This window comes from Lemur catta, chromosome 5 (genome assembly GCF_020740605.2).
Source record: "Lemur catta isolate mLemCat1 chromosome 5, mLemCat1.pri, whole genome shotgun sequence".
NCBI classification, from domain to species: Eukaryota; Metazoa; Chordata; class Mammalia; order Primates; family Lemuridae; genus Lemur; species Lemur catta.
In genome coordinates this window covers 42,314,770-42,340,605 of record NC_059132.1, presented here as the reverse complement: position 1 = coordinate 42,340,605, position 25,836 = coordinate 42,314,770, and the positions used below count along the sequence as shown (strand labels likewise).

Sequence of the window (25,836 nt, the reverse complement as noted above, 5' to 3'; positions counted from 1 at the left end):
AGTCCTGCCAGGGCAGGGTGCCCATCTGGGTCTCAGCAGCATTGACTTGCTGGGCACACTTCAGTATCCATCAAGTCCCCACTCCCCGCTGGGGCTGAGCGGAACAGAAAGCCACATTCCCACCCCCCACCCCCTGCGCTGGGAGCCCAGCTTCTCTGACTGCTAATGGCCCAGCACAGTCTACAGCTGCTGTGTGATCCTGTGATCCGTCTACACAAAGGGGGCTGGGCGCGTGTCCGGCTCTGGCAGCTCACAGCCAAGGCCTAAGAGATGACTCTGGCATTTCGATTCATCAAACATCTTATTTTGGCGGGGAACGGAATGCTTTCTACAGAACATTTTAGCCCACTATGGGAAATCTGGGCCCTTCCACAGCAGAGAGGAGGAATTGAAGAAGAGAACTTTATAAATACTGTTGTTTACAACGATTGTTAAAGTACAGGGGTCATGTGCCGCCACAGACCGCCCGACTACCAAGGCCCCCCCAAACGCACTGGAGCTAAAATGCAAAGTACAGTGTAAAATGGTGTGCAAGTGGCGTTTACTTTTTTAAAGGACATTTGTACACAATCGCACAAGTAAATAACATTAAGTCTGGGCCAACATTTCCCAGATGCCAGCAAAAAGAAAAGGACCTGGCCCAGCCCCCACCCGGTTTTCTCTGAGAAATAGGCCGGGGCACAGAGGGGGCACAGAGGTGCCACGCGGGCGCCCACGGTCGGGCGTCTTCCCTTAGCGCACGGTGTCAGGACGCTTGTCCTTTCCCCAGGGGTCTCCAGCAAGCTGCAAGAGCTAAAATATGACATGTAGACTTAAAAACAATTCCCAAGGTCTTAGAACCACGCTCAAGAGTCGGTAGTCTCTTTCTTGGCTCAAGTTACTGCCGGGGCCGAGGGGATTTCTTCCCATTCTGACGCACGCTGGGCATCCTAGAGGCCATCTAGGAAGGTACGAGTGGTGAGAGACCTTTGGAGCTTTGCTTGGGCTCACTAAACTGGCTCAGGGGTCCGCCTGGGGTGCGAGTTTATGGTTCGGCGGCTCCCTCCTTTCCCTCGCGCTCCCCTCACGCCAGATCCACAATGCTCAGCAAAGCGTCCCAGCAAGTCCCTCGGGAGGGGCTGCCCACGGTCCTTCAAAGCTGAGCCCCATCAGCTGGGCGCGTGTAGCACAGCGTGTAGTTGGCCCCCGCGTTGTTGTCCCAGTACTCGCCCTGCGCGCAGCGGTAGCAGACAGCGAAGTGGACGGCGACGCCGCGCGCGTCCGCTTCCTCCCCGTCCTCAGGCTGCAGGCCCGGGGGCAGGCACAGCGAGAAGTGGAAGCGCTCCGTGCCGGGCTCTTTCTCAGCATCCTCGGACCCTGGTCCGGAGATCCCCGACGGCGCCTCTGGCTGCTGAGGCTCCAGCGGCTCGGGCTGCAGCTCGGCCGGCACGTCCAGGAAGGAGCGCCACTCGGTAAAAGTGTAGCGCACGGTCACGGCCCTGGGCCCCGGGCAGCCGAGCACCCGGCCCGAGCCCTTCACCTCCGCGCCCCAGGGCGCCGAGCACTGCACGCGCTCCAGGCACACGCGCTGCCGCCGCAGGCGCTCGGCCGCGGCGCTCGGCCCGGGGAGCTGGAAGAGCGGCCGGAGCCCGGGAGGCGGCGCGGAGAGGGGCGCGGCCGCACTCGCCGCGGCCAGCAGGCCCCCCAGCTGCTCCAAGTCCTCCGCCCGCATGGGGAAGCTGCGGAGGCGCGAGAGCACAGCGGGCGGCACCTGCGGCTCTTCGGCCTCGCTGAAGTGCTTCACGCTGGCCAGGCTCAGCCCCAGCGTGTCCGCAAACTGCACCCGCTTCTTGCATTTGGCGCAGCAGCCTCCAGGGCTGTGCGGCGCGTCCTCAGCCCCCTCGGCGTCCTCGCCGCCTAACCCCAGGGCCTGCTGCTGCTGCCGCTGCTGCAGAAACTTGGCCGCCTGCAGGAGGGGGCCGGCCGGCAGGGAAAAGGAGCGCGCGCCGCGGCCGCGGTGGCGGCACTCCAGCAGCTCCTCCTGCTCCTGGGGGGCAGTCTCTTCCTTCCGGGAGAGGGGCCTGTCCCCTAGCTGAGCGTCAGGGTGCCGGGCCTCCGTTGTGCCACCGCCCTCCTCACCACCCTCCAAGCAGAGGACCTCCGTATCGGGCAGTTCCTCCGCCGGCGGGGATTCTCCAAAGGGCGCTGATGCCGGCGCCTCCAAACTTGTCAGCCGCGCCCTGGAGGGCTCCATGACGCCGTCCTGCCCGAGGACTTGTCCGGGCCTCAAACCGGCACTCAAGACTCCTCCTGAGACTTAACTCCTCGTGCCTTTGAAGGAACGCACAGCTCCAGCTCCGGCTCGCCCGCCGGGCTCGGGGAGAGAACGCAGTTCTACTTTGCAGCCGCGCGGGCTTTTAGCTGCTGCTGCGGGGCGGAGTGGGAGGAGGATGCGGGCCCGGGGCCGGCTCCCAGGCGACACCGCCTCGGGGTTGAACCTGCCCGCCACGGGGGAGGGCCAGGGGCGGGGAGGCGCGGACGTCGGAGCACCTGGAAGCGAGTTCCCGAGTGCGCGAGTGGCAAGTGGGAGAGGACTTTCTGCAGGTCGCAGGCTCCCCGTTACCCCCCGGCCCGCCCTCACCCCGGCGGGGCTCGCGGCTGGCCCGCGTCTGGGGTGGAGAGCGCGCGCTCAGTTTTCTGACACCCGAGCGTGGACAGAGTCTTCCTGCCCATGAAGTTGGCCTGACGAGCCTGCCCGCCGGAGGGTCATGGGCGGTCTGCTTTCGGCTGTCGCCTCGGCCTGGGGAGTCCCCGGGACAGCGCGCAATTGAGGAAAACTTGCCTGCCAGGAGGCTGGAAGAAGGCCTGTCCCGCGCTGCCGGAGAGCCTGGCGCGCATCCCTTCCCTTCTCCTGCCTTCCCCAAACTTTAGGGCGCCCCCGGCTCCAGTCCCACTCGGAAGCCTGACTCGATCAGGCGAGCTCCCCGTCCGCGCTTCCCAAAGCCAGGAGGCCGGAGCTGCCGCCCCCGTCTGCCCTGCGGCGGCGCGGGGCGGGCCGGGGCCCGGACGGGGGCTGGGTCGGTGCGGAGAAGCGCGGGGAGCGGACCAGGCCGCTCGCCCAGAGCTGCCGGAGGCCATTCGCGCCAGGCCCCGGAGCACGTCCCCGCTCCTCCCCTGGTCCCGCCCGCCGCGCCCGCGGGTCTGCGCCCAGGGCCCCGCAGAGGGGAGGCTGGCACCCACGCCGCGCGCCGCCGCCCCCCGTGGCCGGACGCCGGCGCCACAGCCCTCGGTGCGCCCTCCCCGCCGGGGAGGAGGCCTGACCCGAGCCGGGGCGCGCGGGGCACCCCATCAGCGCCGAGGGCTCCTCCCGCGCGGTATTATCTGCAGAACAACCCTGCGAAGCAGGAATCGTGTTATCCCGGGCCTACACATGGGACACGACGGTGTAGAAAGAGTTACCATGAGCCAGGGCCGCACAGCTAGCTTGTGGGGGACTGGAGCCCAGGTTGCTCAGAGGGAAGGTTTCCGTCACTATTAAGCCTGGGCTGGGGGTGGTGTCATGAGGAGGGGCCCTGCTGGTCCCAGTGCTGGAATCTGGCAGGTGGTTTTATACCCGGTACGGAACCCTGTGATTGCCTTTCAGCTTGGGCACCTGGAGTGCCTTGCTGGAGCAACTCCAAGATTTGGGAATAAGACATAATAGTTTTTTTACATTTAAATGACCATTGATTAATTGTGGAGTTAAATACAAAATTCACAAACTATTTTAAAGATAAAAATAGGACTTTAAAGAGGGCGGTGACCGAGGCGCCAGGCCACAGAATCACGCTCAGGGTCACGAAAGTGCAAGGCCCAGCCCTGGCCCACCCCCCTCTCTTTGGTGGAGATGTCAGAGGCCCCTCACCCAGTATGTTGGAGGCACCATCTCCGATGGAAACTCAGCTCCTCTGGCAGATGAGAAGAGGCAATCTGACCTGGGCAGGAGGCCAGAGCAGCCTATGCATAAGCTGAGGGAGTTAACAGGTAAATAGCAGGTAGGACTTTGGGGAAGAACATGCCAGGCCACACACAGGCTCTGTGAGCGAGGGAAGTGGAGGGGATGGACTGAAAGAAGGCCAGTGTGGCCCTAGGGCGCTGACAGAGCTGAGGATGCTGGGCATGGGGAGAGGCCAGCCACTTAGCCTGCAGCAGGGAGACACCATTGGAGGGTTTTGAATCATGGATGTGACGGAGTAGATTTAAATTTCGAAAAGATCATTCTGGATACAGGATGAAGATCAGATTGCTGGGGGCAGGGACAGTGTGGATGGACCCCGATAGTAGGCTGTTGCAATTGTAGTGAAGGGTGATCATATCTAGGCTGAGAGACGAAGGTGGCAGGGTGGATGGATCTAAGAGCTATTTAGGAGTAAAAATCAACGTGGCACACTCAAGGACCCGATGGGGTAGGTGGTGGGGAGGGAAGTGCCTCTTGGGATTTGGACTGAAGCTGCTGGGTAGAGGTAGTAGAAGTCACTGGGGCAGGGACCACCAGAAGAGCAACAGAGGAGGGGCAAGACCGTGAATTACATGTTGGGGAGGTTGAGCTTAGGTTCTCAGGTTCTTTCTGACACACGTGGTGTCTTGTATAACACCAGTTCTCTCATTCTCCAGTGGGGTGTCCAACAATTCAATTCTGACTCTGTCTACCTGGAGTTAGTGTCAAAATCCACAAATTAAAGGCTCAGTCCCACAAGACTTCCTCCACTTCAGATGCCAGCTGCAAATGGAGTGCTGAGGGTACCCACATTTCTGCCCAGCCAACTAAAAATGCAGGGCTCCTAAACCATCCCCGCCCAGGGTCAATAATGACTCACAGAACTCAGGTAAACACTTTACTTGTATTTACCAGTTTATTATAAAGAGTAAAAGTCAGGAATAGCCAAAGGGAAGAGATATAAGGCAAAGTATGGGGATGGGTGTGGGGCTTGCAGGGCCTATCCAGGTGCACAACCCTTCAGGCACCTCCATGTGTTCCCCATCCCTGAAGCTCCACCAACCTTGTTCAAGACCTCAGGAGCTCAATCTCCACCCCTCTCCCCTTTCTAGAGGTGAGTGGGTGGGCCCCAAATTCCCAGTCCTCTCGTCACTTGGTCTATCAGGTAACCAGCCCATCCTGAGGCTCTCTAGGGAGCTCACCCTGCCACCTCATTAACATAAACTCAGGTGTGATCAAAAGGGGCTTTTTGTATTAATAAATAACAAAAGATTTTTGTTATAACAAAATAACAGTAGCAACATAAGTAATAACAAATTTCTTCTCAGAAAATTCCAAGAGTTTTAGGATCTCTGTTCCAGGAACTGGGGACAAAGACCGAATGTATATTTTTATTATTCCATGGTAAGTCTAGAGCTGAGAAGAAGAGGAGATGGCCCAGGACTGAGCTTTGAGCAACTCTGACGTCTGTGGCCAGGAGCACCTGCAAGGGGGATAGAGCATGGGCAGCCAGAAGGGTTGGAGGGCACGGGAGAGAGTCGTTCCTCAGAAGTCCAGGAAGAACTTCAGAAGCAGAAATGGCAAGCACCCCACTTGGGGCCCATGGGGACTTTGGGATCTGCTCCCTTGCCTCCTGAAAGGTGTAGAAGCACTGGGTGTCCCTTGCTCTGGCACACTGGGTGGTGAGACATTTCTCTCCCTGAACTTTCCCAGGGACAGGGCCCAGGTCTTCTCTACTCTGGGATCCACATCCCTGAAGTTAATAGTTAAATGATGCAACAACATGCAAAACAGCTTTGAAGTTTATACCATGTAGTCTACCCCCCGAAATGTATTCAGTCCTACTTCAAATATCATGTGCCTCAGCTACTAAAATCTTTACTCCAGGGATTCAGAGGTTCCTAGCTTTACCATTGGTTCTGGTTATGTTGCTGCATGATGAACCACTCCAAACACAGTTGTTTTTTAAAGTAAGAACAGCAGTTATTTTATTCATGAATCTGCAAGTTGGGCAGGGCTCCCTCAGGGACAGCTTGTCTCTTCTCTGTTTGCAGTGGTTTGCAGGCTGGGGCTGGGATCATCCTATCACCAGCTTGGGGGCCTGGGCTGGGAAAAATCAAACAATTCAGGTGAAGTCTTCAGAAAGGAATTTATCCCTTTGCATTGAAAGCAGAAATTGTGCTGGGCCCTTCCTAGGTGATATACCAAGGCAATATTATTATACACGCAAACCTGTGGTCTGATTCCACAGGTAGCACCCTCAAACACTTCGTAAGGATTCTAGCACTGCCTTTTAAGCACAGACATTTGCCAGATCACCAAATATTTCAAGTGGTTCACAGGCCACCCTTGTGCAACCTGGGATAGTTCAATGTTTCCCCTGGTTACCCCACCCAGCCCCAGAAATTGTAAGCGGGTAGAACAAAAATCTGGACTAACTTGGTCAGGTAACAAATCCAAGCCTTATAGCTGCCAAAGCCAGAGAGCAGGCCTCCTAAATCAGATATTTCACAATGTGTTCTGCTCTTACAAACTGACAGGGGCACATGGGAAATGGAGGTGTGCAGATGCCAGTATGACTAATGACAAAGGTCATGAAACACACAGGACCTGGGTAACTGCAGGCTGTACTCTGACCTCATCTGTGAACAGCACTGGTCTTTTTGTTTTATGTGGCAAGAAGGTATATACAGGGTTCCCACCTAAATGGTTGGGATGATGTGGACTAGGATATCTGGCACCTTCTGTCACCCTGTACTACACTTTAAATGCTAGCCAAATCACAAACTTGGGCTCCTTCATTCATAAGCTGGTGCCGCATAAACGTACAGATGAGATGGCATTGAACACCCATTTGTGTATCCCCACTCTAAGTGCTTTTCAATGTTGAGAACCTTATTCCCAAATTTGGGAATTTGTGGTTTGGTAAAGGCAATCCTAAATCTTTCCATGGTAATAAAATCAGAGTTCAATACCACCATACAAACACTAGAAGCATTCCAATCAAAAATTAATAATTTAGCCTCTGTTGTATTCCAAAATAGTCATGCCTTGGATACACTGAGGGCTCGGTGAGGAGGAGGAGCTTGTGCAGTCATTGGCAAAAAATTCTGCTTCTGTGTGAATCAGAAAGGACAAATAGTGTCTAATTTATACTTTTAAAAGATAAAGTTAACACTCTTTATCAGATAGATGAGGTGCATCCATTTTATTGGACTCATGTATTCCCAGGATTGGGAAGCTGGTTTAATGGGATATGGGGAAGAATATTTAGGTTTGTTTCTGCTTACGTATTCTTGTTCCAATCTCTGTCCCTCTTTCCTTTTGCCCAGATCTCTTATCACTCAGCTACTGACCCAATTCTCTTCACAACCACCAACTCGACTCAGCTTTTAATATGTGAAACTTCCCGTGAAGTTCCAGACAGGGGAAATGAAGGAGATCGGAACATGCCACCTCAGGATATGCCACTTTGGCATATTGATATTTTGAGCTGAAAGCAATTGAGAAGATGCTGGAAGAACTCTTTAATCTTCTCCTTTCCTACCTAAAAGCAGAGCATAAATATGCTATGAGGAAGGTACCCTCCTTGTACCAGGAAGAAGAGACTATTCTTATCACTGGAGATGGGAGTCAACACCAAGATGAATCTTGACAAACAAACCTACTAAAATAACCTTTATCATTCATCCGTTTCCTCCATAAATTTCCTAGTTGCTTTCTCACAATTTACTGACCTTAGCCCAAACCCGTTTTTTCTTTGTCTTGTCACATCTTCACAACTTACCATTCTTTTTTAAAATGGTTAGGTAAGTTCTCAGGCCTATCCACTACTTTGGGTCTTTGTTGCTTATATATGAAGGTCTCGTGTACACATAAGAATATTCACATTAGAGGATTAGAGGATGCTGGTACTTTAAGACAGGAGTCTGCCAACCTCCTCATTAGCCTGCAAATTAATAAACTTCTCTTTCCTTCTCCTCAAACCACTCATCCTCATTCTTATGATGCAGCCTTGGGGACAAGTGCCAAACTTTTGAAAACACCAAAACAAGCTTAAGAAGAACAAGGTAAATACAAACTGCATAGCATGCCAGGCTGTCAGACTCCATGTGAATGTAAAACATATCTCTGACGGTATAGTAATGAATTTCTAAGTCTGAGGGTGTTGGATCCTAAAATGGGTCATCTAAGATGACCTGTGATCTTCCTCTCTGATTGTAACCAGCTCCATGAACAAATTTCAATGACCCTGTTCCCTGTTTTTTTATAATCCTATCTCTTAACTAACCACTTGATCTTTTGAGTTGTTTCCCGGACAAGATGGATTTTCTACGAGACAAAGGAGTTGAGATTCCAAAGGCCCCAAGGCTGGCTTCCTAACTCCATGACTCACCCTCCTCCTTGACCTACCCACAAGGCATGTGGCCCCTTCTTAAAAAGGCTACTATCTCCATTAGTCCTGCAGACAGATTTGGGACAGCTTCTCTTGTTCTCCCAACAAGACACCTGTCATATTAAAAATGCCATTCTTCCTTGGGAAAAAAATTCACATTTAATAAAATTTGTATGCTTTTCTCCTGTTAATCTTCCTTTTGTGAGTTTAATTCTGAGGCCCAGCCACAGAACCTAAGAGAGTAGAGGAAAAGTCATTCCTCTTCTACACCATACATGATATGCCAAAGTATTTTTAAAATATTTAAAAACTTTAAATATTTTAAAGGAGCAAAATCATTTTAGAAATAATTCCCCTAACTCTTCTTTAGCTTTTTGAAAGAGATTAGCTTGCTTAAGTTAAAGCCACAGTGATTTTTCAGGGTTTAACTGCAGCAGTGGTAAATTCCAAGAAAAATGCTGTATAACTTGAGGGGATCAAACTCTACAGCACCTTGGGGCCCATTTATCAGCACAACTGAAATATGGCAAAGAAATACACTTGCAATGAATTTGAAAAAACATGACCATGCTTGCCTGGATCATTTTTCTCTCATATGTGTGCCTTCTCATAGAATTGAGGAAATTTAAGGGCTCAAAAAATAAAGCCAGGGGAAATTAATTTGTTTAACCAAGCCATGTAGCTGACCTAGAAGAGCCAAGACTGGAATGGTATCTGGTACAGCTAACACTCACCGCTCACATCATTTCTTACCACCCTCACATAGCCCTGTGGGATGGTGGTAACTATTATATTACATCCAATCACAGGTCTTGGAGGCTCAGAGAGGTGCAATGAATTGCTCTAGCTACCTTGGTAGTAAGCTGCTGAGCCAGGATTTGGATTCAAGCATGTCTGGTACAGTACTGAGCCCCACTGCAGCCTCCCTGGGCTTCTACTTAACACTAGTGATGTTGTTTTTGGTGGAAAAAAAAACAGCCCCCCAGTAAGAAGGGAACTTCCCACCTTCCCACAACCAAGGAGATGAGACGTTAATAAGAAAGATTTAAGGCTTTGAATTTTTTATATTCTTAATCTCTTTGGCGTCTCCAGTGTGCTTTACTTATGTTTCTGATCAAAACTTTAACATGATTTGCATAATCTTTTCTCAGTGTAACTTGTTAGAGCAGACTGGCCTAAGGATCAAACCAAAAATTTTTCTGAAATTAACAGTTATTTAAACTTTAAATCCTAAAGGGGCCACTAGAATCTAGGTAACTTCCTATCTATTAACACTTCAAGTCTTAATTTGTTATATTTATTTTATACTTATATGGTTGTTATGCTCCTTTTAAGTCATTTTATGTATATTTCATACATTTTCTAATTTGGGTTTAGACGACTGTAAATACCAATCATGCTAACGCACATAAACGCATATGTAAAAACTTAAGTTCTTAGTATAGGTGACATGGTTCTAACTGACGAACAGAAACAAATTTTAGGGGTCCAGGACTGGTACCAGTCTCCTACTTCTGCCCCACCACAGGGGAGCAGTTCTTGTCCCCAGCCTCTTTCCTCTTCTGGGAGGGAGGCCTTCATTTGCCTTCTCAACCACAGAACTAAAAGGTTAGGGAAATGACCAAGTTTGGCATTTCTCTTCGAAGGGAGGAAGGCAGGGAACCCCCACGTCTTATGTCTTCACTATGCGACAGGGACCTCGTCTCCTCCAAGGAGGAGGAAGCTTGGGAGGCGAGGAGTGGGCCTGCCCAGCACACACGTCCCCTTCCTCCTGCCTGACAGGTGTCCCGTCTCTGCCCCACACAGCCGGTCTCAGGGAAGCCGACCCCCCGCGGCAGACGGGCACCTGTGTGATCACAGAGCAGCCCCCACCCACGGCTGCTCCAGGAACGAGCTCGGCCCCAGCGCGGAGATGTGAGGGACGCCTGCGAGACGGCGCCCAAGGAAAGTCCCCTTTTTCCCCCGAGAGAGAGCAAGGAGACGTGGTCTCGCGTGCGCCCCTGCACATTGTGGCTGCACCCAAGCGCTCACAGGCACCTTGCTACTGGTGGAGGTGAGGCCCATGAGCACGACAGGTGGAAAGTAGGAAGAACCGAGGTTCTTGATGTGATCAAGTGACCGAGCCAGTGAGTCAGCGCTTCCCGATGAGACAGCTGTTGGCGTTTTCAGCAGGATAACTCTTTGCTGTGATGGCCCGCTGCAAACTTTCTAAGATCTTTAACAACCCTGAGCTCTACCCTCAAAATGCTGCTAGCAGCCCCAGGAATTGTGACAACCAAAAATCCTACACCTCTGTTTCCAAACGCCCCTCCTTGGGCACTGGTACCATCGCTGCCCCACAGGGAACAAAGGAGCTCTGCCGCTGGTTCTCCTCTCATGTGAGATAAAAATTACCACCGCCCGGGGTAGGCCAGCTTGACTCGAGTTTCCTGCTGCTTGCAGCCCAGAGTGCCCTCACAGGAAGGCATTATTTCAGTAATTTTGAAAAGAAGAATAAGTTGATCCTCAAAGAGGTCAGGGAATGTGCCCAAGGTCACCAATGAGCTGGTGGCAGAGCCAGGATTTGGCTCAAGGTCTGACTCCACAACTTGGCTATTTTCTTCCTGTCTACTGTCAACGGAAAAGAAGCCAAACTCTGTAAAATAACTTAAAGAAGTTTATTCTGAGCCAAATTTGAGGACCATGGCCCAGAGCCACGCCTAGGAAGCCTTGAGCAAGTGGACGTGCTGTGGTTGGGTTACAGTGTGATTTTATACGTTTCAGGGAGTCGGGGGTTACAGGTAAAGTCATGAATCAATACGTGGAAGGCACACATTGGTTTGGCCCGAGGCGGGGGGCGCTTACAGATTATAGGTGGGTTTAAAGGCTCTTTGATTTGTAATTAGTTAAAGGAATGAAGCTTTGTCCACTGGCTTAGACTGTTTTAAGATAAGATAAGGAAGTCTGTTAATCAGAGACAAGCTACCTGACTTAGGTTTGTTGTGTGAATTGAGGCCCTGCAGGTTTATCTTGCATAGCTAGCCATAGGCCTGTCAATGAGTTACAAAGGATGTCCCCAAGAAGGGAGGGGGGCATGATGAGGCACGTCTGACCTCCCTCTCTTGGCCCCCAACTCAGTTTTAGGGTATCCCCTTAGCCAGGAGAGAGTCCATTCAGTCAGCCAGTTGGGGGGAGCCTTAAAGATTTTATTGTAGTTCACACTACTTTCCCTTCAGGCATACGAAGTTACTCCGAACTTTACTATTGTGAGTTTTCTCTTTCCTATCAACTTGCTCCAAACAAACAAACCTGGTTGGTTTTTTCAGTGGGAAAAAACAAACCAACAAACCAGCAAAGCACAGAATGTGGGAGAAAATACACACACACACACACACACACACACACACACAAAACATATATCTGCTTGTCTGTGCTTGGCATACTTCTGGAAAGATCCATAAATCTGGTTAGCAGGGGTTCCCTCTGGGGAGCAGAGTGAGGGGTCTGGGGTGTGAGGTGGAAGGGAAACTTACTTTTCATTGTAGATCCTTTTGTACTGTTTAAGTTCTTTATCTTGTGCAAGTATCTTTCAATTTTATAAAATAGTAAAATTCAGAAAGCAATTAGAAGTAAATCTTGTGTATATTTTACCACAATTTCAAATATAATAAAAATTTTTTGAAAAAGCAATGTAGCACTCAACATTGCTTTAATTGGATTCATGACAACACTGACTTCCCTCACTGGCTTTCTTTGGCCACTGGTCTTACTCCTGTGCCCACTGCTCCTTTCCTTACCGTGTTTCCCCCTCCACTCTGCTTTTCTAGATCACGGTTGCCCACCTCCAGTCCTTTGGTACAACTCTGATGGTGGAATCCTCCCCGTCCCCTGCTCTGAGGCCAACAGCGTACACCTACCGAGTACAGTCCACACTCCTCACCGCGACAGAATCTGGTACCTGCTTGCCATCCTCCTCTTGTTTATCCCTGTAAGAAGTCATTTTCTGCAGAGCTCCTCTAGAAACCCCCTGGGCTGATGTGACTCCCAGGCCACTTGCTGCAAATCTGAGAAGCTGCACTTTTACCTGTTTTACACCTTGAGATTCCTTAAGATTTTGTTTGAGCAAAGAACTCAACAGCAAAACAATATCATCATCATCACTATCACCACCACCATCAGCATCATTATCATGATCATACCATAACCACCATCATCATCATCACCATTATCTCATCATCATCATCACCACCACCGTCACCATCATCATCATCACTATCACCACCACCATCAGCATCATTATCACAATCATCAACAGAACGACCATCATCATCACCATCACCATCATCATCATCACTATCACCACCATCACCATTAGCATCATTATCACGATCATCACGAGAACCACCATCATCATCATTGCCATTATCTCATCATCATTATCACCACCACCACCACCGCCATCATCATCATATTTAAAAACCAGTGCCCTAGGGAAAACTCTTCCAAATCACTTCCTTTTTTGATTTTTTTCCCTTCTCTACTCTGAAGGAACAAATCACTTCCTTTAAAAGTACTTGCACTCTTCTCATGGCCTGGAATATTCTTCCTCTACTGCCAGTTATTGAAATTACCCAGTCATGAAGGCAATTTACAAATTTTACCTCCTTTTGTGCCATTTTTCTGGCTCAACCTAGTCAGTATTGATGGCTTTCACTTAGAGGCCAATTTCTGTTGAAACTACTGAAGCTTAAGTCCTTTGACCCCTCCCAATGTATTTACATAATCATGCTTTTGTAAAATTTGCAAGAGTAAGGGTTTTAACTACAATCAGTTAAGGCCACTTGTGTTGGGTGGTGTTGAAGTGGCCAGTGGCAATTTGGGGATCCAAATGAGGGGCAGGTGAATCGGGGACAGATGAGAGGCAAGTGGGCTTAATGGGGTATGAGCAGGTGGTTTGCAGGCTCTTGTGTGTCCACCTAAGGCACTGTTAGATATTGGAATGGTGTCAGGATGGCTTCCAGGATGCTCCCGTGACCTGCTGTGCCCACTCAGCCAGTGGCGTGGCAGGAAGGTACAAGGCCAGAATCCACAGCATCATATGAAGGTGTCCTGGTGACAAGCAGCTCCCACCTGGCTCCAAAGGATGCCTGTGCCAGCCCCTCTCCTGAGTGTAGGCAGGGCCCAGAGACTCCGTCCTGCTGGACAGTGATGGGCTAGCACATGGGTGTCAGGTCTCTTGCTAACACTCTCGCTTGCCCACACTGATGAAGCCAGCTGCTGCACTGTGGGATGCTTTATGGGGAGGCTCACGTGGAAAGTCATATTTTTTTATGGTGATCATGTGAAATAGAACATATCAGATTCCTATGTGTGTGGGCACAAACCTATGCTACATTTTATACAGATGATATATGGAGGAAATTTCCAAAATTTTCCTACAATACTATAGAGGAAAATGTATTATAGAAACATGTCATGCAGTTAATAAAAAATTATGTTGTGAATTTGTGATGTCTGTAGTATCCATTGGCTTTTAAATTTTGTTGTTATTTATTTTCTCCTTCTAAATAAATATTCATTTTCTAACCTTATTTTTACTTGTAATTTTATAAGCTTTTTTCTTAAAAGAAGTCTTTGTCCCCTCCTTCCACAACCCCCACAATTATAAAATTATTTCAGCCTCTACATAATCTGGAGCTTTTTTTTTTTTTTAAAAAGAACTTTATTTAAAACTTTGATGTTCTGTTACTCATGGATTTTTGCATTAATTTTGATTTTTAAAATATTGAATTAAAATATTATTTCTCTCGATTGCTGAGGTTTCTGGCCCCACCCCCTTAAATCTGGTGCCCAAGGCAAGTGCCTCACTCACCTCCCCTGAGTCCTCAGCAAGCCCTGCCAGTTGGAGGTGTTTGAAAAGTAACCTGGGACACATTTCCTCCTCAGCAGCCAGCCCTTGGGTTAAGGTTTAATTTAACGTGGTTTTGAAAAATTAAAATATATATATACACAATCGCATATGCCTTATATGCACAAAGTATCATTGGAAAGTTATCCAAAAAACTAGTAGTGCAATTTGCTGTGAGGAAAATGCAATGACAGGGAGGAAGCTTGCCTTAGAAACTTGTCTTAGAAAATGTAAATTTTAATTTTTAAGGTAAAATTTCTGAAGATAAATATATTTTTTCCTTATTACAAAGAGTACATTTCTCAAATTTATTGCATGACTCTCCCTTTTTATGTTTTCCCTCAATACTCGTATACTGTGGGAAAATTAGAACACACAGATAAAGTGGGAACAGGGAGATGAAACATTCATACTCTCACCATCTAGCAGTAATCCTGTTAGTTAATATCCTGATGTTTATCTTTTTCTCTCTCTCCCATTTTTTGGTTGCATTTGGCTTCTCTGGCCTGCTTCTTACCACACTGCCCAGGCTGGTTCTGACTTCCCTCCAGGTCTTCCCTCTACTTAGCACATGCTGCTTGGAGAATAGGGACGGTGTCTAATTGGTTTTTGTAACTTTCCCAGAGTGTGGTATTGGAGGCATAGTCTGAACTAAAGACCTGGGAGACAGAATACCTGGGTTTAAGCCCCAGCGCCATCGTTTCTGCAAGTTACATGACCACCCTGCAGTTTTCTCATCTGTAAAATGGGATAATATTAGTCCCTACTTCCTGGGGTCGCTGTGAACATTAAAACAGGAAAATTCGTGCAAATTGCTTAGCACAGAGCCCAACATGTGTTGGTGCACAATAATTGCTTGCTATTATTGCTTATTAGCATAGTGCCTTCATTCATTAATTGAACACATTTATTGCATGCCTGCTGTGTGACAGCTTCTAGGTGCTGGGGACACAGCCATCAATAAAACAGACACAAATGCCTGCTTTCTAGGAGCTCGCATTCTAGTGTCTGGGAGTGGGAGACAAACAACATAAAGCAAATACATAAAACACATGGCACAGCTGGTAACGATGTGTGCCGCGGCAAACACACAGCTCTGCATACAGTGAGTGCTCATCACACGGTTAGTGAGCCCTTTCCCTCACCAGCCTCCCCTCCCCCACTCTGCCTGTCCCGGGGTCCCCGTGCCAATGTGATTACATAACGCCCGCAGGGGCTGCGCTCTCGAGACGGGCCGCGTGGGCAGCAGGCAGCGGACCTCGCGTGCGTGGCCGGAGAACCCGCCAGCGGGGAGCCAAGCCCGGAGACCACGGGACGCCGGACTCTGTGACGTCAGAAGACAGCAGCAGGTGTTTTGACATCAGTTTTCTCCCGGATGATCCCAGTGCTGTACTCCTATGTTTGCCCTTCCCGTGATCGATAGTGGTGGCTCTGTGAGGTCGGGACGGGGCGGTAAACAGCGGCTCTGGGCCCCGCGGGGGCAGGTGCGCGCGGGGTGCTCGCGGCCAGGCGGTCCCCGTCCTGTCCCTGCGTCCGCGGCGGCTGCTGCCAGGACTTTTCACCCTGCTTACCTTTGCTCTGCTCCGGGTGGCGTTTGACGTCACCTTTCAAAACAGACCTGGTCCTCAACTTTGACCCCAGGCGGCGTGTGGCTGAATAGACGACAGAATTGTAAGGGAAATCTCTGCTTGTAAACAAGCAGAAGCCCAGCGGCGCCCGCCGGGTCAGCACGCGTGAGCCCAAGCCTAAAATAAACCAGAATGTGGGCAAGTGCAATGTCTTTTTAAAGGACAAATAAAACCGAGAGCCACTTTTCCATCAGCACATGCTTTCCACAGCACATCTAGCGCTGTGACAAATGCAGGGTGCTCTTGTGAGAAAATTTTAAATATGTGAAAGCTAATTTATTTCTGCAATCTTCCCATACCCAAGCCTTAACGGATTAGTTCTCACAAAGTTTAAATCCTCACACTGTATATTCATATTTAATCATTTTATTTATTTATTTATTTATTTATTTATTTATTAATTTTTACTATTAAGTTGGTTAAGATTCCTCAACACAGATTGTTTGCTACAACCTGACATGGGATTTAATACTGCTTACTTTGTGTGTAACAGTAAAGCTTAAAATGATTAAGATTTGCAGTTTTTCCTTTTTCCAAACATAAAGTTTGTCACAAAAGCCACAAAACAAATCCATCAATTTCTCTATCTGGTAATCAGTCTACAAAACAGTCCCCTGTGAGCCTTCCTTCCTGGTGTTTACACCCCTCCCATGACCTGTGTAACCAACAGGGGATGGTAGAAGTGACAATGTGTGCCTTCCAAGGCTAAGTCATGAAAGATACAGAGGATTCCCCCGGCTCTCTCTTGCTGTGGGGAAGCCAGCCGCCATATTGTGAGAACACCCAAGCAGCCCTGTAGAGCAACCAGCACCAATTTGCCAGTCATGCGAGTTAACCTGCTTGGAAGTGGATCTAAGCCTTTGGATGACTGTAGCCCTGGCAGACATGTCGCTGCAACCTCGTGAGACACTGAGCTAGAACCACCCTAATAAACCACGCCCAAATTCCTAACCCTCAGAAACTGTAAAAATGTAAATGTATATTGTTGTTTAGCTAAAGACATTGAGTTTGAGGTAATTTGTTCCACAGCAATAGATAACTAATGTATTCTATGTACATAAATATCTATAAATGCTTAACAAAGGTCAGAAAAATGCACAGATGGAATGTGGTGAATTTGGAGGAGTTGCAGTAGTAATAAAGAAATTAATAAATTAATCTGTATTACTTTACTTTTTTTCCCAGGTGCATAGAGGTATGTTTCAATGGTATAATTAAAAATAATTTTTAAGCCAAAACTTGGAAGCAACCAAAATGTCTTTCAGTAGGTAAATGGGTAAACAAACTGTGGTACATCCAGACAACGGAATATTATTCAGCAATAAAAAGAAATGAGCTATCAAGACACAAAAAGACATGGAGGAAACTTAAACACATACTACTAAGTGAAAGAAGCCAATCTGAAAGTGCTACAAACTATATGATTCCAAGTATATGACATTCTGGAAAAGGCAAAGCTATGGAGACAGTAAGATCAGTGGTTGCCGGGGTTTGGGGAGGAGAGAAGGACGAAGAGGTAAAGCACAGGGGACTTTTAGGACAGTGAAAGTAGTCTGTGTGCCACTGTAACGGTGGATACATGGTGCTATGTATTATTAAAGCCCATGGGATGTGCAACACCAAGACTAAGCCTTAATGTGAACTATGGACTTTAGTTAAAAATAATGTGACAGCCAGGCACGGTGGCCTGCACTTGTAGCCCCAGCTGCTCAGGAGGCTGAGGCAGGAGGATCCCTTGAGACCAAAAGTTCAAGGCTGCAATGAACTATGATCGTGCCTCTGAATAACCACTCCATTCCTGCCTGGGTGATGTAGTGAGACCCTATCTCTAAAAAAAAACCCCAAAGCAAAAACTCATCTCAATTCACACATTGGAGGTGAGTGAAAAGAAAAAGAAAAAAATAATATTGTATCAAGAGTGGATTTTGAATGTTCCCAACCCAAAGAAATGATAAGTGTTTTAGGTGATAGATATGCTAATTACCCTATGATCATTCCATGTTATATACATGCATTGAAATATCACACAGTACCCCATAAGTATGTATAATTATGTCAATTAAAAATAATAATAAAAGCAAAAAAATTAACTTTTAAAAAGATATGATGAAAATAATATATCAATATTGTCTCATCAATTGTAACAAATGTACTACATTAATGCAAGATGTTAATCGGGGAACCAGTGTGGGTGGGTGGGCAAAGGGGTTATGGGAACTCTGTGCTTTCCATTCAGTTTTTCTGTAAATCTAAAACTGCTCTAAAAAGTAAAATTTATTAAAATTATTTTAAAAATAAATTTTAAAAGATGAGCAAAGACAAATATACAAACCCAGATATCACATCTAATTTTCCAGAGAACCAAATCAGGACTTCCTGGGACAGCAACTTTTCTAAGCAAGGTGGGAAGGTTGATTCATTTGTCACCCTTATTTCTGCCAGTTCTTTCTTTCAGCCAGCAGATGGGATAAAAGTTCAAAAACCTTGACTTTGGAATGAAGAATATTCTAAACATATATTAAATACATGTCTTATAGGCATATACTGTTAAAACATGCCTCAAAAAGCCAAACAGAGATTGGGAATGGGCCCTCACAGAGTTCCAGTAGGCTCTGGGGCACCCAGCGGATCTGAAGGAACGTGGCCGTGAGCCTCACCGCATGGCTTCAGACCATTAGAGAGGCAGCTCCCCGGTGGAGCTGCTGCCCTGGCCCGGCAAGCCAGGTCCCTTCACCTGGAGGCCAAGTTGACCAGCTGGTTCCCGGGACCAGTATATGCCTGCTCTGTGGGTCAGGTTACCAAGATGCTGGTGGGAACAGAGAGATGAAGAGCATTGTCCAGGGTCTGGGGAAGGTGGGACAGTCAATGGAAGAGTACCAGGGCAGGGGGCACTTAGGGGGCTGGGTAGGGCCGGCCTGGCAGCGATGAAGGGATGAGTGTAGTCATGGTGACGGATACACTCCCCCATCATGGTCCACGGCGGTGCCCAGCATGAGATCTGTGGAGGAGAGGAAACTGCACACAATCAGGTGTATTGTCACTCACTCATTGAACAAATGTCGCTGTGGGCCAGGTCGGTCTGGGGAGACAGAGGTGAACAGGCCCAAGTTCCAGTGATGGTGGCTGTTATCTTCCTGTGGGGCTCAGACCATGTCCAAACAACGACCCACACAAGTGTGTAAGGTAATGGCCAATGGCGAAAGCTGCCATGAAGAAAATAAAGCAAGGGAAGGAGACAGGGAGGGAGGGCTGGGGGGAAGGCTTGGGGGCTGGAAATAGGAGGTGGACTAGCATGCCTCCTAGGACCTCAGTCTCCCCAGAATAGCACCTGGTCTTCCCTGAGGGCACGGTGGATTGATAAAGCCCGGGCTCGGCCATCTCCTGGCGCACTGGTCCCCATCTCCTTAGATCGCGCCATTCGAAGTGACTTCCTAAAAACAAATAATCTAAGCTTGTTGCCTGCCTTACCCCATTGAAAAATCCTATTCAGGATGACAGTTCATTGAGGGCAGATGTCCACAGGTGATTCCTCCTGTGCCTGTTGAGAAGGGCGGTGGAGAGATGGGAACGAACTCCTGGGAGGCTGGTTTGTAACAGGCAGCTCCGGTGGCCTGGTGGTGGACTGGCCACGCCACCCTCCCCCATGGTCCTCTTGACCATGGGACAGTCAGCACCACGTGGGTACTGCCAAGGACCCTTTCCTGTGAGACTTCCTCCTTCCCTCCCCCTCCTGGCTTGCAGCAGGCTTTGGTTTGCCATAAATCCAGCGGTTGCATTCATCAGAGATGACAGATTCTAAAACGTTCCACCTCTGCCATGGGGTATAATTTCAGAAATCACCTGACAGAAACTCATGTGTCATTTGCTCACAGAGATGAATTTTGTCCTGGGGGTCGCCTGGGTCTTAGGTAGGTGAAGAACCATCCTTAAAAAGGATGAGCTTTCGGCCAGGAGCAGTGGCTCACATCTGTAAACCTAGCACTCTGGGAGGCCAAGGCAGGAAGATTGCTTGAGATCAGGAGTTCGAGACCAGCCTGAGCAAGAGCAAGACCCTGTCTCTACAAAAATTACAAAAAAAAAAAAAAACCAAACACTAGCTGGGCATGGTGGTGTGCACCTATAGTCCCAGCTACTCGGGAGGCTGAAGCAGGAGGATCACTGGAGGCCAGGAGTTTGAGGTTGCTGTGAGCCATGGTATGTTACTGCACTCTAGCCCAGCCCAGGTAGCAGAAGCGAGACCCTGTCTTAAAAAAAAAAAAAGAATGAGCTGCCAGTAGAAGAGCTAGCTGGGCAGCCCCAGTGAGGGGGGCTTCTAATCCTTCCTGCTGGGGTGCCTCACGGACACCATCCCTTCGGCCATACTTGTCTTAGGCTTTTATTAAAAAGTAATGGTGAATTAAATAAAATAGTGATGCGGAAGAAAATTGGAGAGGTCATGAAATTAAGGAGAAATCACTATTATTAAGACATTACAATAATAGTATTTTAAAGCAGGAGAATAGAGGGAAGGAAAAGGCAACATATCAATAGTAAACATCCTATTACTGTAACTGTGGAGGTGACACAAAAGTACCAAAGTTAATTATACGAAAGTTGACCGGTGCACGCATGTGAAAGGTCTCCGTTTCCAGGGAATTACAAAGCTGGTAATATCCTCAATTATGGCATAAATATTCAGTCTCGGGGTGTTCATTTTCCCCAGTGTTCTGTTATTCTTTGCGTGTGAACTCATTTTTGTGGGTTTTCAGGTGAGTCCCGGAGCTCCAGGTGGTAAAAGTGTTGCTATAGGACAGAACAGTACAAGGCCTCTCTCTGCCAGTGCCGCTGGGGGTTTCAATGGCTGTGGGCCTGTGTTTGTGTTCATTTTTCAGATTTTAGTGCTTGAACCATGCACGCCTTGAACCCGAAACGCCTGTACCTTTTAGCTTTTGCCATCGAACACACATCTGACCTGCTGAAGCCCAGAAAGTGAAAAGTGTGGGAGGAAATGAACATTTCTACATTTGTCTCATTTGTGGTTATAAGTAGAATTACTCCTTTCTGTTTTAGAGTTGCTTACTATTTCCTATAAAATAAGGGAAAATGGAATAGAATATTCAAACAATTGTGAAATCCCAGTTTCATAACCGTGAGGCAGAGGTGGCGGTTCAGCTCAAACTGGACCGCGGACCGACAGGCCGCATCTGTGCCGCGTTACGGGTTCTGTAGGCAAATCGACAATGTCAGTACATCACGTTTGGGATAGAGATAAAATGCTAAAGCTGACAAATAAGTCAAAATCATAAAAATAGAAAAATTGAAGGATTAAGAATGAATTAAACACGAAGGAGTTGAAAGTAAAATACCCCCCAAATAAGACATTTAATTTGGTTTTAAATAATAAAACTAAACATTTAAGAGAAATACAATATTTAGTGCAATAAATATTCCATTTAGTAAAAGGTACAAAAACTGTAACGTATCTACAGATAAACTTAACAAGAAATACGTAGGCTCAAGTCTGTATCCTAAAGAAAACTGTATTTCTACTGAGAGACACCAAAGAAGATATAAATAAATGGAAAGATCTACCCTGTGCTTGGACAGGAGGAATCAATGAGAGAGAGATGTCAATTCTTCCTAATTGAAGCCACAAATTCATTGTGATTCCAATAGAATAAAAATATTTTGGAGAAGTATATACTAAAATTTATGTAAAAAGATAAGAATATCCAGGAAAATTCTGAGGGAACTTTTTTTCTCAGAACGAGAATGAGAAGAGGGTTGGTCCCAAAACATACTAACGCATTTTTAAAGCTATTTACTTACTTTTAGGTTGGCCCTGACATGTGAATACGTGAACAGGTCAATGGAAGAGAATAAAGACTCTAGAAGTAAGTGAAAATACCTATGGGAACTTAGTGTATGCACTGTTTTTATTTTTAATTTTCTGTATATGATGATGTTTTGACATCTTTAAAAAACCTTTCTGGCTGGGGAGAGACTGTCCCTCCTGGGGCTAGCCAATTCTCAGAAATAGGCTGGGCTCAGCCAGGAGCATGCCTTCCATGTGCAAACTAACCCATCTAGAGCCAGACCCCTCTGGCCCTTCCACCCCAGGAGGCACTGTTCCTCTGCCTTAATCATCCCGAGGCCACGTGCCTGGCAGCGAGAGACTGTAATGATTCAAATGAGCCAGTCATAAGCTGTTCACCATGCCCTGCTTTTCCTTTCCTGGAAACCTCTGCTTTCCCCTCACTCCTGCTGCTTCCTCCTCTGCCCATGCTAAGGCTTCCCCATGTGGCCCTGCACGGCATGCCTCCTGTCCCCAGGGCCTCTGAAGGTCACAGACTGCTTTCCTGAGCCTCGCCTGTGTCTCCTCTTGTGGATGCACCTGACTGACCCTCACCTAAGAGAACACGGAACAGTACGTAATAAAGGTGGAATTTAAAATCAGTGGAGAAAATATGAATCATTTCATAAATACTACCAGCATAACTAGTTGGCTATGCGGGCGTGTCTCCCTCAAATCTAATTCTCAAAATAAATTGCAGATAGATTAAAATTTTTAATGCAAAAGTGGAAACCCAAAGGGACTAAGAGAAAGCATGAAGGGAGAAAACACATCTCAGACTGGGTTAATCAAGAAACAAAACCAAAAGCCATACATGAATTTACCTGTGAGGCACAAAAATTAATTTACCTGCATAAAAAGCCAACATTTATTCACAGCGAAAATTATAATAAACAAAGCCAAAGACAACAAGTACACAGTAAACAATATTCTCACCACCTGTGACAAGAGAGCCTCTTTGAGGGCAATGTATTAGTAATACTATCAACGTTTTCAAAGCAAATACTTTCAATTTACAGCTCTACTTCTAGAACCTGATCTCATCCTTTTGTGTGTACATACATATTTCTCCTGAAACACTGTAATAGGAAAACTTCATGTTCTAGGAAAAGGGGAAGGTTCAATACACTGTGCCACATTCATAATTTATGTTGCAGGTGCCAAAGGAAAACTTCTTCACCCCCCGAAGCTTTGCTGAAAATCAACTGACAAAAGGCAGATTAATAGAAAAGGCATACATTCGGGCATGAGGTTTTGATAGGAAGAAAAATTTCTAAAGAAGAAACTTTTTAAGAGAATTTTTTGGAAACATTAAAATAAAAAGAATTAATAGAAAAGGCACATGAATGTGTGAATGTGTGTGGCGAGGGGTGATCACAGAGTGACTGCCCCACCGCACAGTGGGGGTACCAATGGCTATACACCGACCCTTTTTCAGGGAAAGGACGATGGGTAAGTGTGGATGATTTCAGGGGGATAGTGAGTGATTTTTTAGGGGGATTCAATGGGCTTGTGGAACATACAGTGGCCTGGGACACAGTCTTTTGGGCCCACTGAGCAGACAATGGTTTAAGACAAAAGTCCCTGCAGGAGCGTTGACAGACATCAGTCTTTCTGCTTGAGACATGAGTTCAGTTAACGAAAGCTCAGGAAAGGGGCCAGAAGTCATTGTTTTCTTCTTTGGCTGGTGCGACTTCAGGCAGGTAAGGGAACTTCAGAGAACAACTTCATCCTGTGCTTCAGGGGAGACAGGGCCTGAGACAGGCAGGTGGCGAGGTCAGGGACCTTGAGGCTGCTTCAGTTCATGTCAAAGTGCATTATTTTGGGGTATCGGTTTCTTCTTTTTTTTTATTTCAGCATATTATGCGGGTACAAAAGTTTAGGTTAGGTATATTGCCCTTCCCCCCTTCCCCCTGAATCAGAGCTTCAAGCGTGTCCTTGCCCCAGATGGTGTGCATCGCACTCATTATGTGTGTGAACCCATCCCCTCCCCGCCGGGGTATCAGCTTCTGAGCCCCAACAATATTAAGGGTGCAGCTCTTACGAATATTGGAGTAGCTGTTTGTTTGTTGATACGAAACAATTCCCAGGATACAGGGTTGAACAGAAAACACGAAAGCCCTGCGCTGTGTGAATAGCAGGCTTCTGTCAAAGGCCAGGAGCGGGCCCGTCCGGCACACAGAGGACTTCCGGGAGGAAACATGGGAAGCCAGCATCAAGGTTGCTTCTGGTGACAGAGATCAGGAGCCCAGAGGTCCTGCTTGCTTTCAATTGTAAACACTTTTTATCATCTTCAATGTCATTAAGTGCTTTTACTACTTTTTCAATTAAAAGCAGTTAATAAAAAATCAGGGACAAGTTGGAAGCAATAAGTTTTTACCTTAAAAGAATATAAAGGAAATTAAAAAGAAAAAAGGGAAAACAAACGGCAAGCATTAAAGCAATTTGATACGTAGGAGATACAGGGCTGTGAGACCAAATAACGCGTTGATAAAACATGAAAATCACACGGAACTAAGAAAGGTGCAAGGGAAAAGACAGCCGCTGGAGGCAGACGGAGCTAAGTGTCCTCCGCGGAGGACACAGGCTGGACACTGGGTGCCCATGGGTCCCCCGGGGACGCTCGACGCCAAGCCACGCGGAGCCCAGCTGAGGCTCAGAGGTGGAAGGAGGCAACGAGGACAGAGAGAATCCAGGCTGGGGGGAGGCAGGGGACACACAGATGGTCCTCCAGGCCGGCTGCCCTGGCACTGTGGCCGTGGTTTGGAGAACAATGGCTGAGCGTGGGAGTGTAAGTTACAGATGTGACCTTAGCACACCCTGCCGCCATGGACAGGAGAGAGGGGGCCAGGACAGCTTGTTGAGGGTGTGGGTCTGGGCAGAAAGCAGGTGGCATCCAGGGAGGGCTAGCAGCTCTGGACAAACGTCCCCTGTCACGCTGTGCAGGACCCGTTTCCAGTAGTGACCCCCCCGTGTGACAAAGAGAAGTGGTGGCTGCAGTGGTCTCATCGGACTCAAGTCCCGTCCTGTCTCCAGGCAGAGAGAGCCCCGTTTGGACTCTTCACAGGGTGGAATCCCGGGAAGGAGACACTGGACCTTGTGCAAATGGAACAAGAAAACTGTAGTTGTATTTGGAACCTAATGTAGGGGAACGGGTCACACAAATAACTGAATAAAGGCAAGTGAGGGTTTCACCGGGAGCGAGGAAAGTTTGAACTCCAGAGCTAAGGAGTCCCGTTGGGTCTTCCACACTGGTCTCCTCCGTCCAGGGTTGTGGGACACGGTGGGGTGAAGGGTGGGGGGAGAGATCGGGAAGGCTTTAGGCGCCCCCTCCAGGTTAAAGTGTGTGCAGGCTTTAGCAATTCGGGAAGTTCTCCGGGTGTGGCCCACGGCCCCCAGGGCCCGAGTCTCTGAGGAAGGTATGAAGGGAGTGTGAAGTTGAAACTATGTTCACAACAGTGTGAGACATTTGCCTTCTTCACTTTGTGGTGATGTTACAAAAGCAATGGGAGGTAAAACCTTGCCAGTAACACTTTAGAATATCCTGGATAAACCAATAAAAATGATTAATTTTACTAAATCTCAGCTCTTGAGTACACATCTTTTTGATATTCTGTGTGACAAAGTAGGAAGTACATAGAAAGCACTTCTACCACTGAAGTATGAAGGTTGCACCTGGATGATTAAGTTGTGGGTTGAACTGGCTGCTTTTTTCATGAAACACTATTATTTTTACTTAAAAGAATAATAGATAAACTACAAATATTCGAACTTGGGCATCTGGTGAACATTTTCTTAAAAATAATTCAAGTGAGCCTCTGACTTCAATGAGAACAAATGAAAGAAGGCATTGCCTGGCTGGGTGCGGTGGCTCATGCCTGTCATCCTAGCACTCTGGGAGGCCGAGGAGCTAAGATCGCTTGAGCTCTGGAGTTCCAGACCAGCCTGAGCAAGAGCAAGACCCCATCTCTACCAAAACTAGAAAAATTAGCCAGATGTGGTGGCGCATGCCTATAGTCCCTGCTACTCAGGATGCTGAGGCAGGAGGATCTCTTGAGCCCAGGAGTTTGAGGTTACTGTGAGCTGTGATGATGCCACTGCACTCTAGCAGTCTCTGGGTGACAGAGAAGAGACTAT

The 25,836-nt window shown here is 47.8% G+C and overlaps 1 protein-coding gene across 1 annotated transcript; it reads right to left on the bottom strand.

The window, feature by feature from the left end:
- Positions 1–545: 545 nt before the first annotated feature.
- Positions 546–2,423, bottom strand: PPP1R3G (protein phosphatase 1 regulatory subunit 3G). The gene has a single exon (XM_045552721.1). The coding sequence runs from the start codon at positions 2,231–2,233 to the stop codon at positions 1,133–1,135; it is 1,101 nt and encodes a 366-aa protein (XP_045408677.1). The 5' UTR covers positions 2,234–2,423; the 3' UTR covers positions 546–1,132.
- Positions 2,424–25,836: the final 23,413 nt, after the last annotated feature.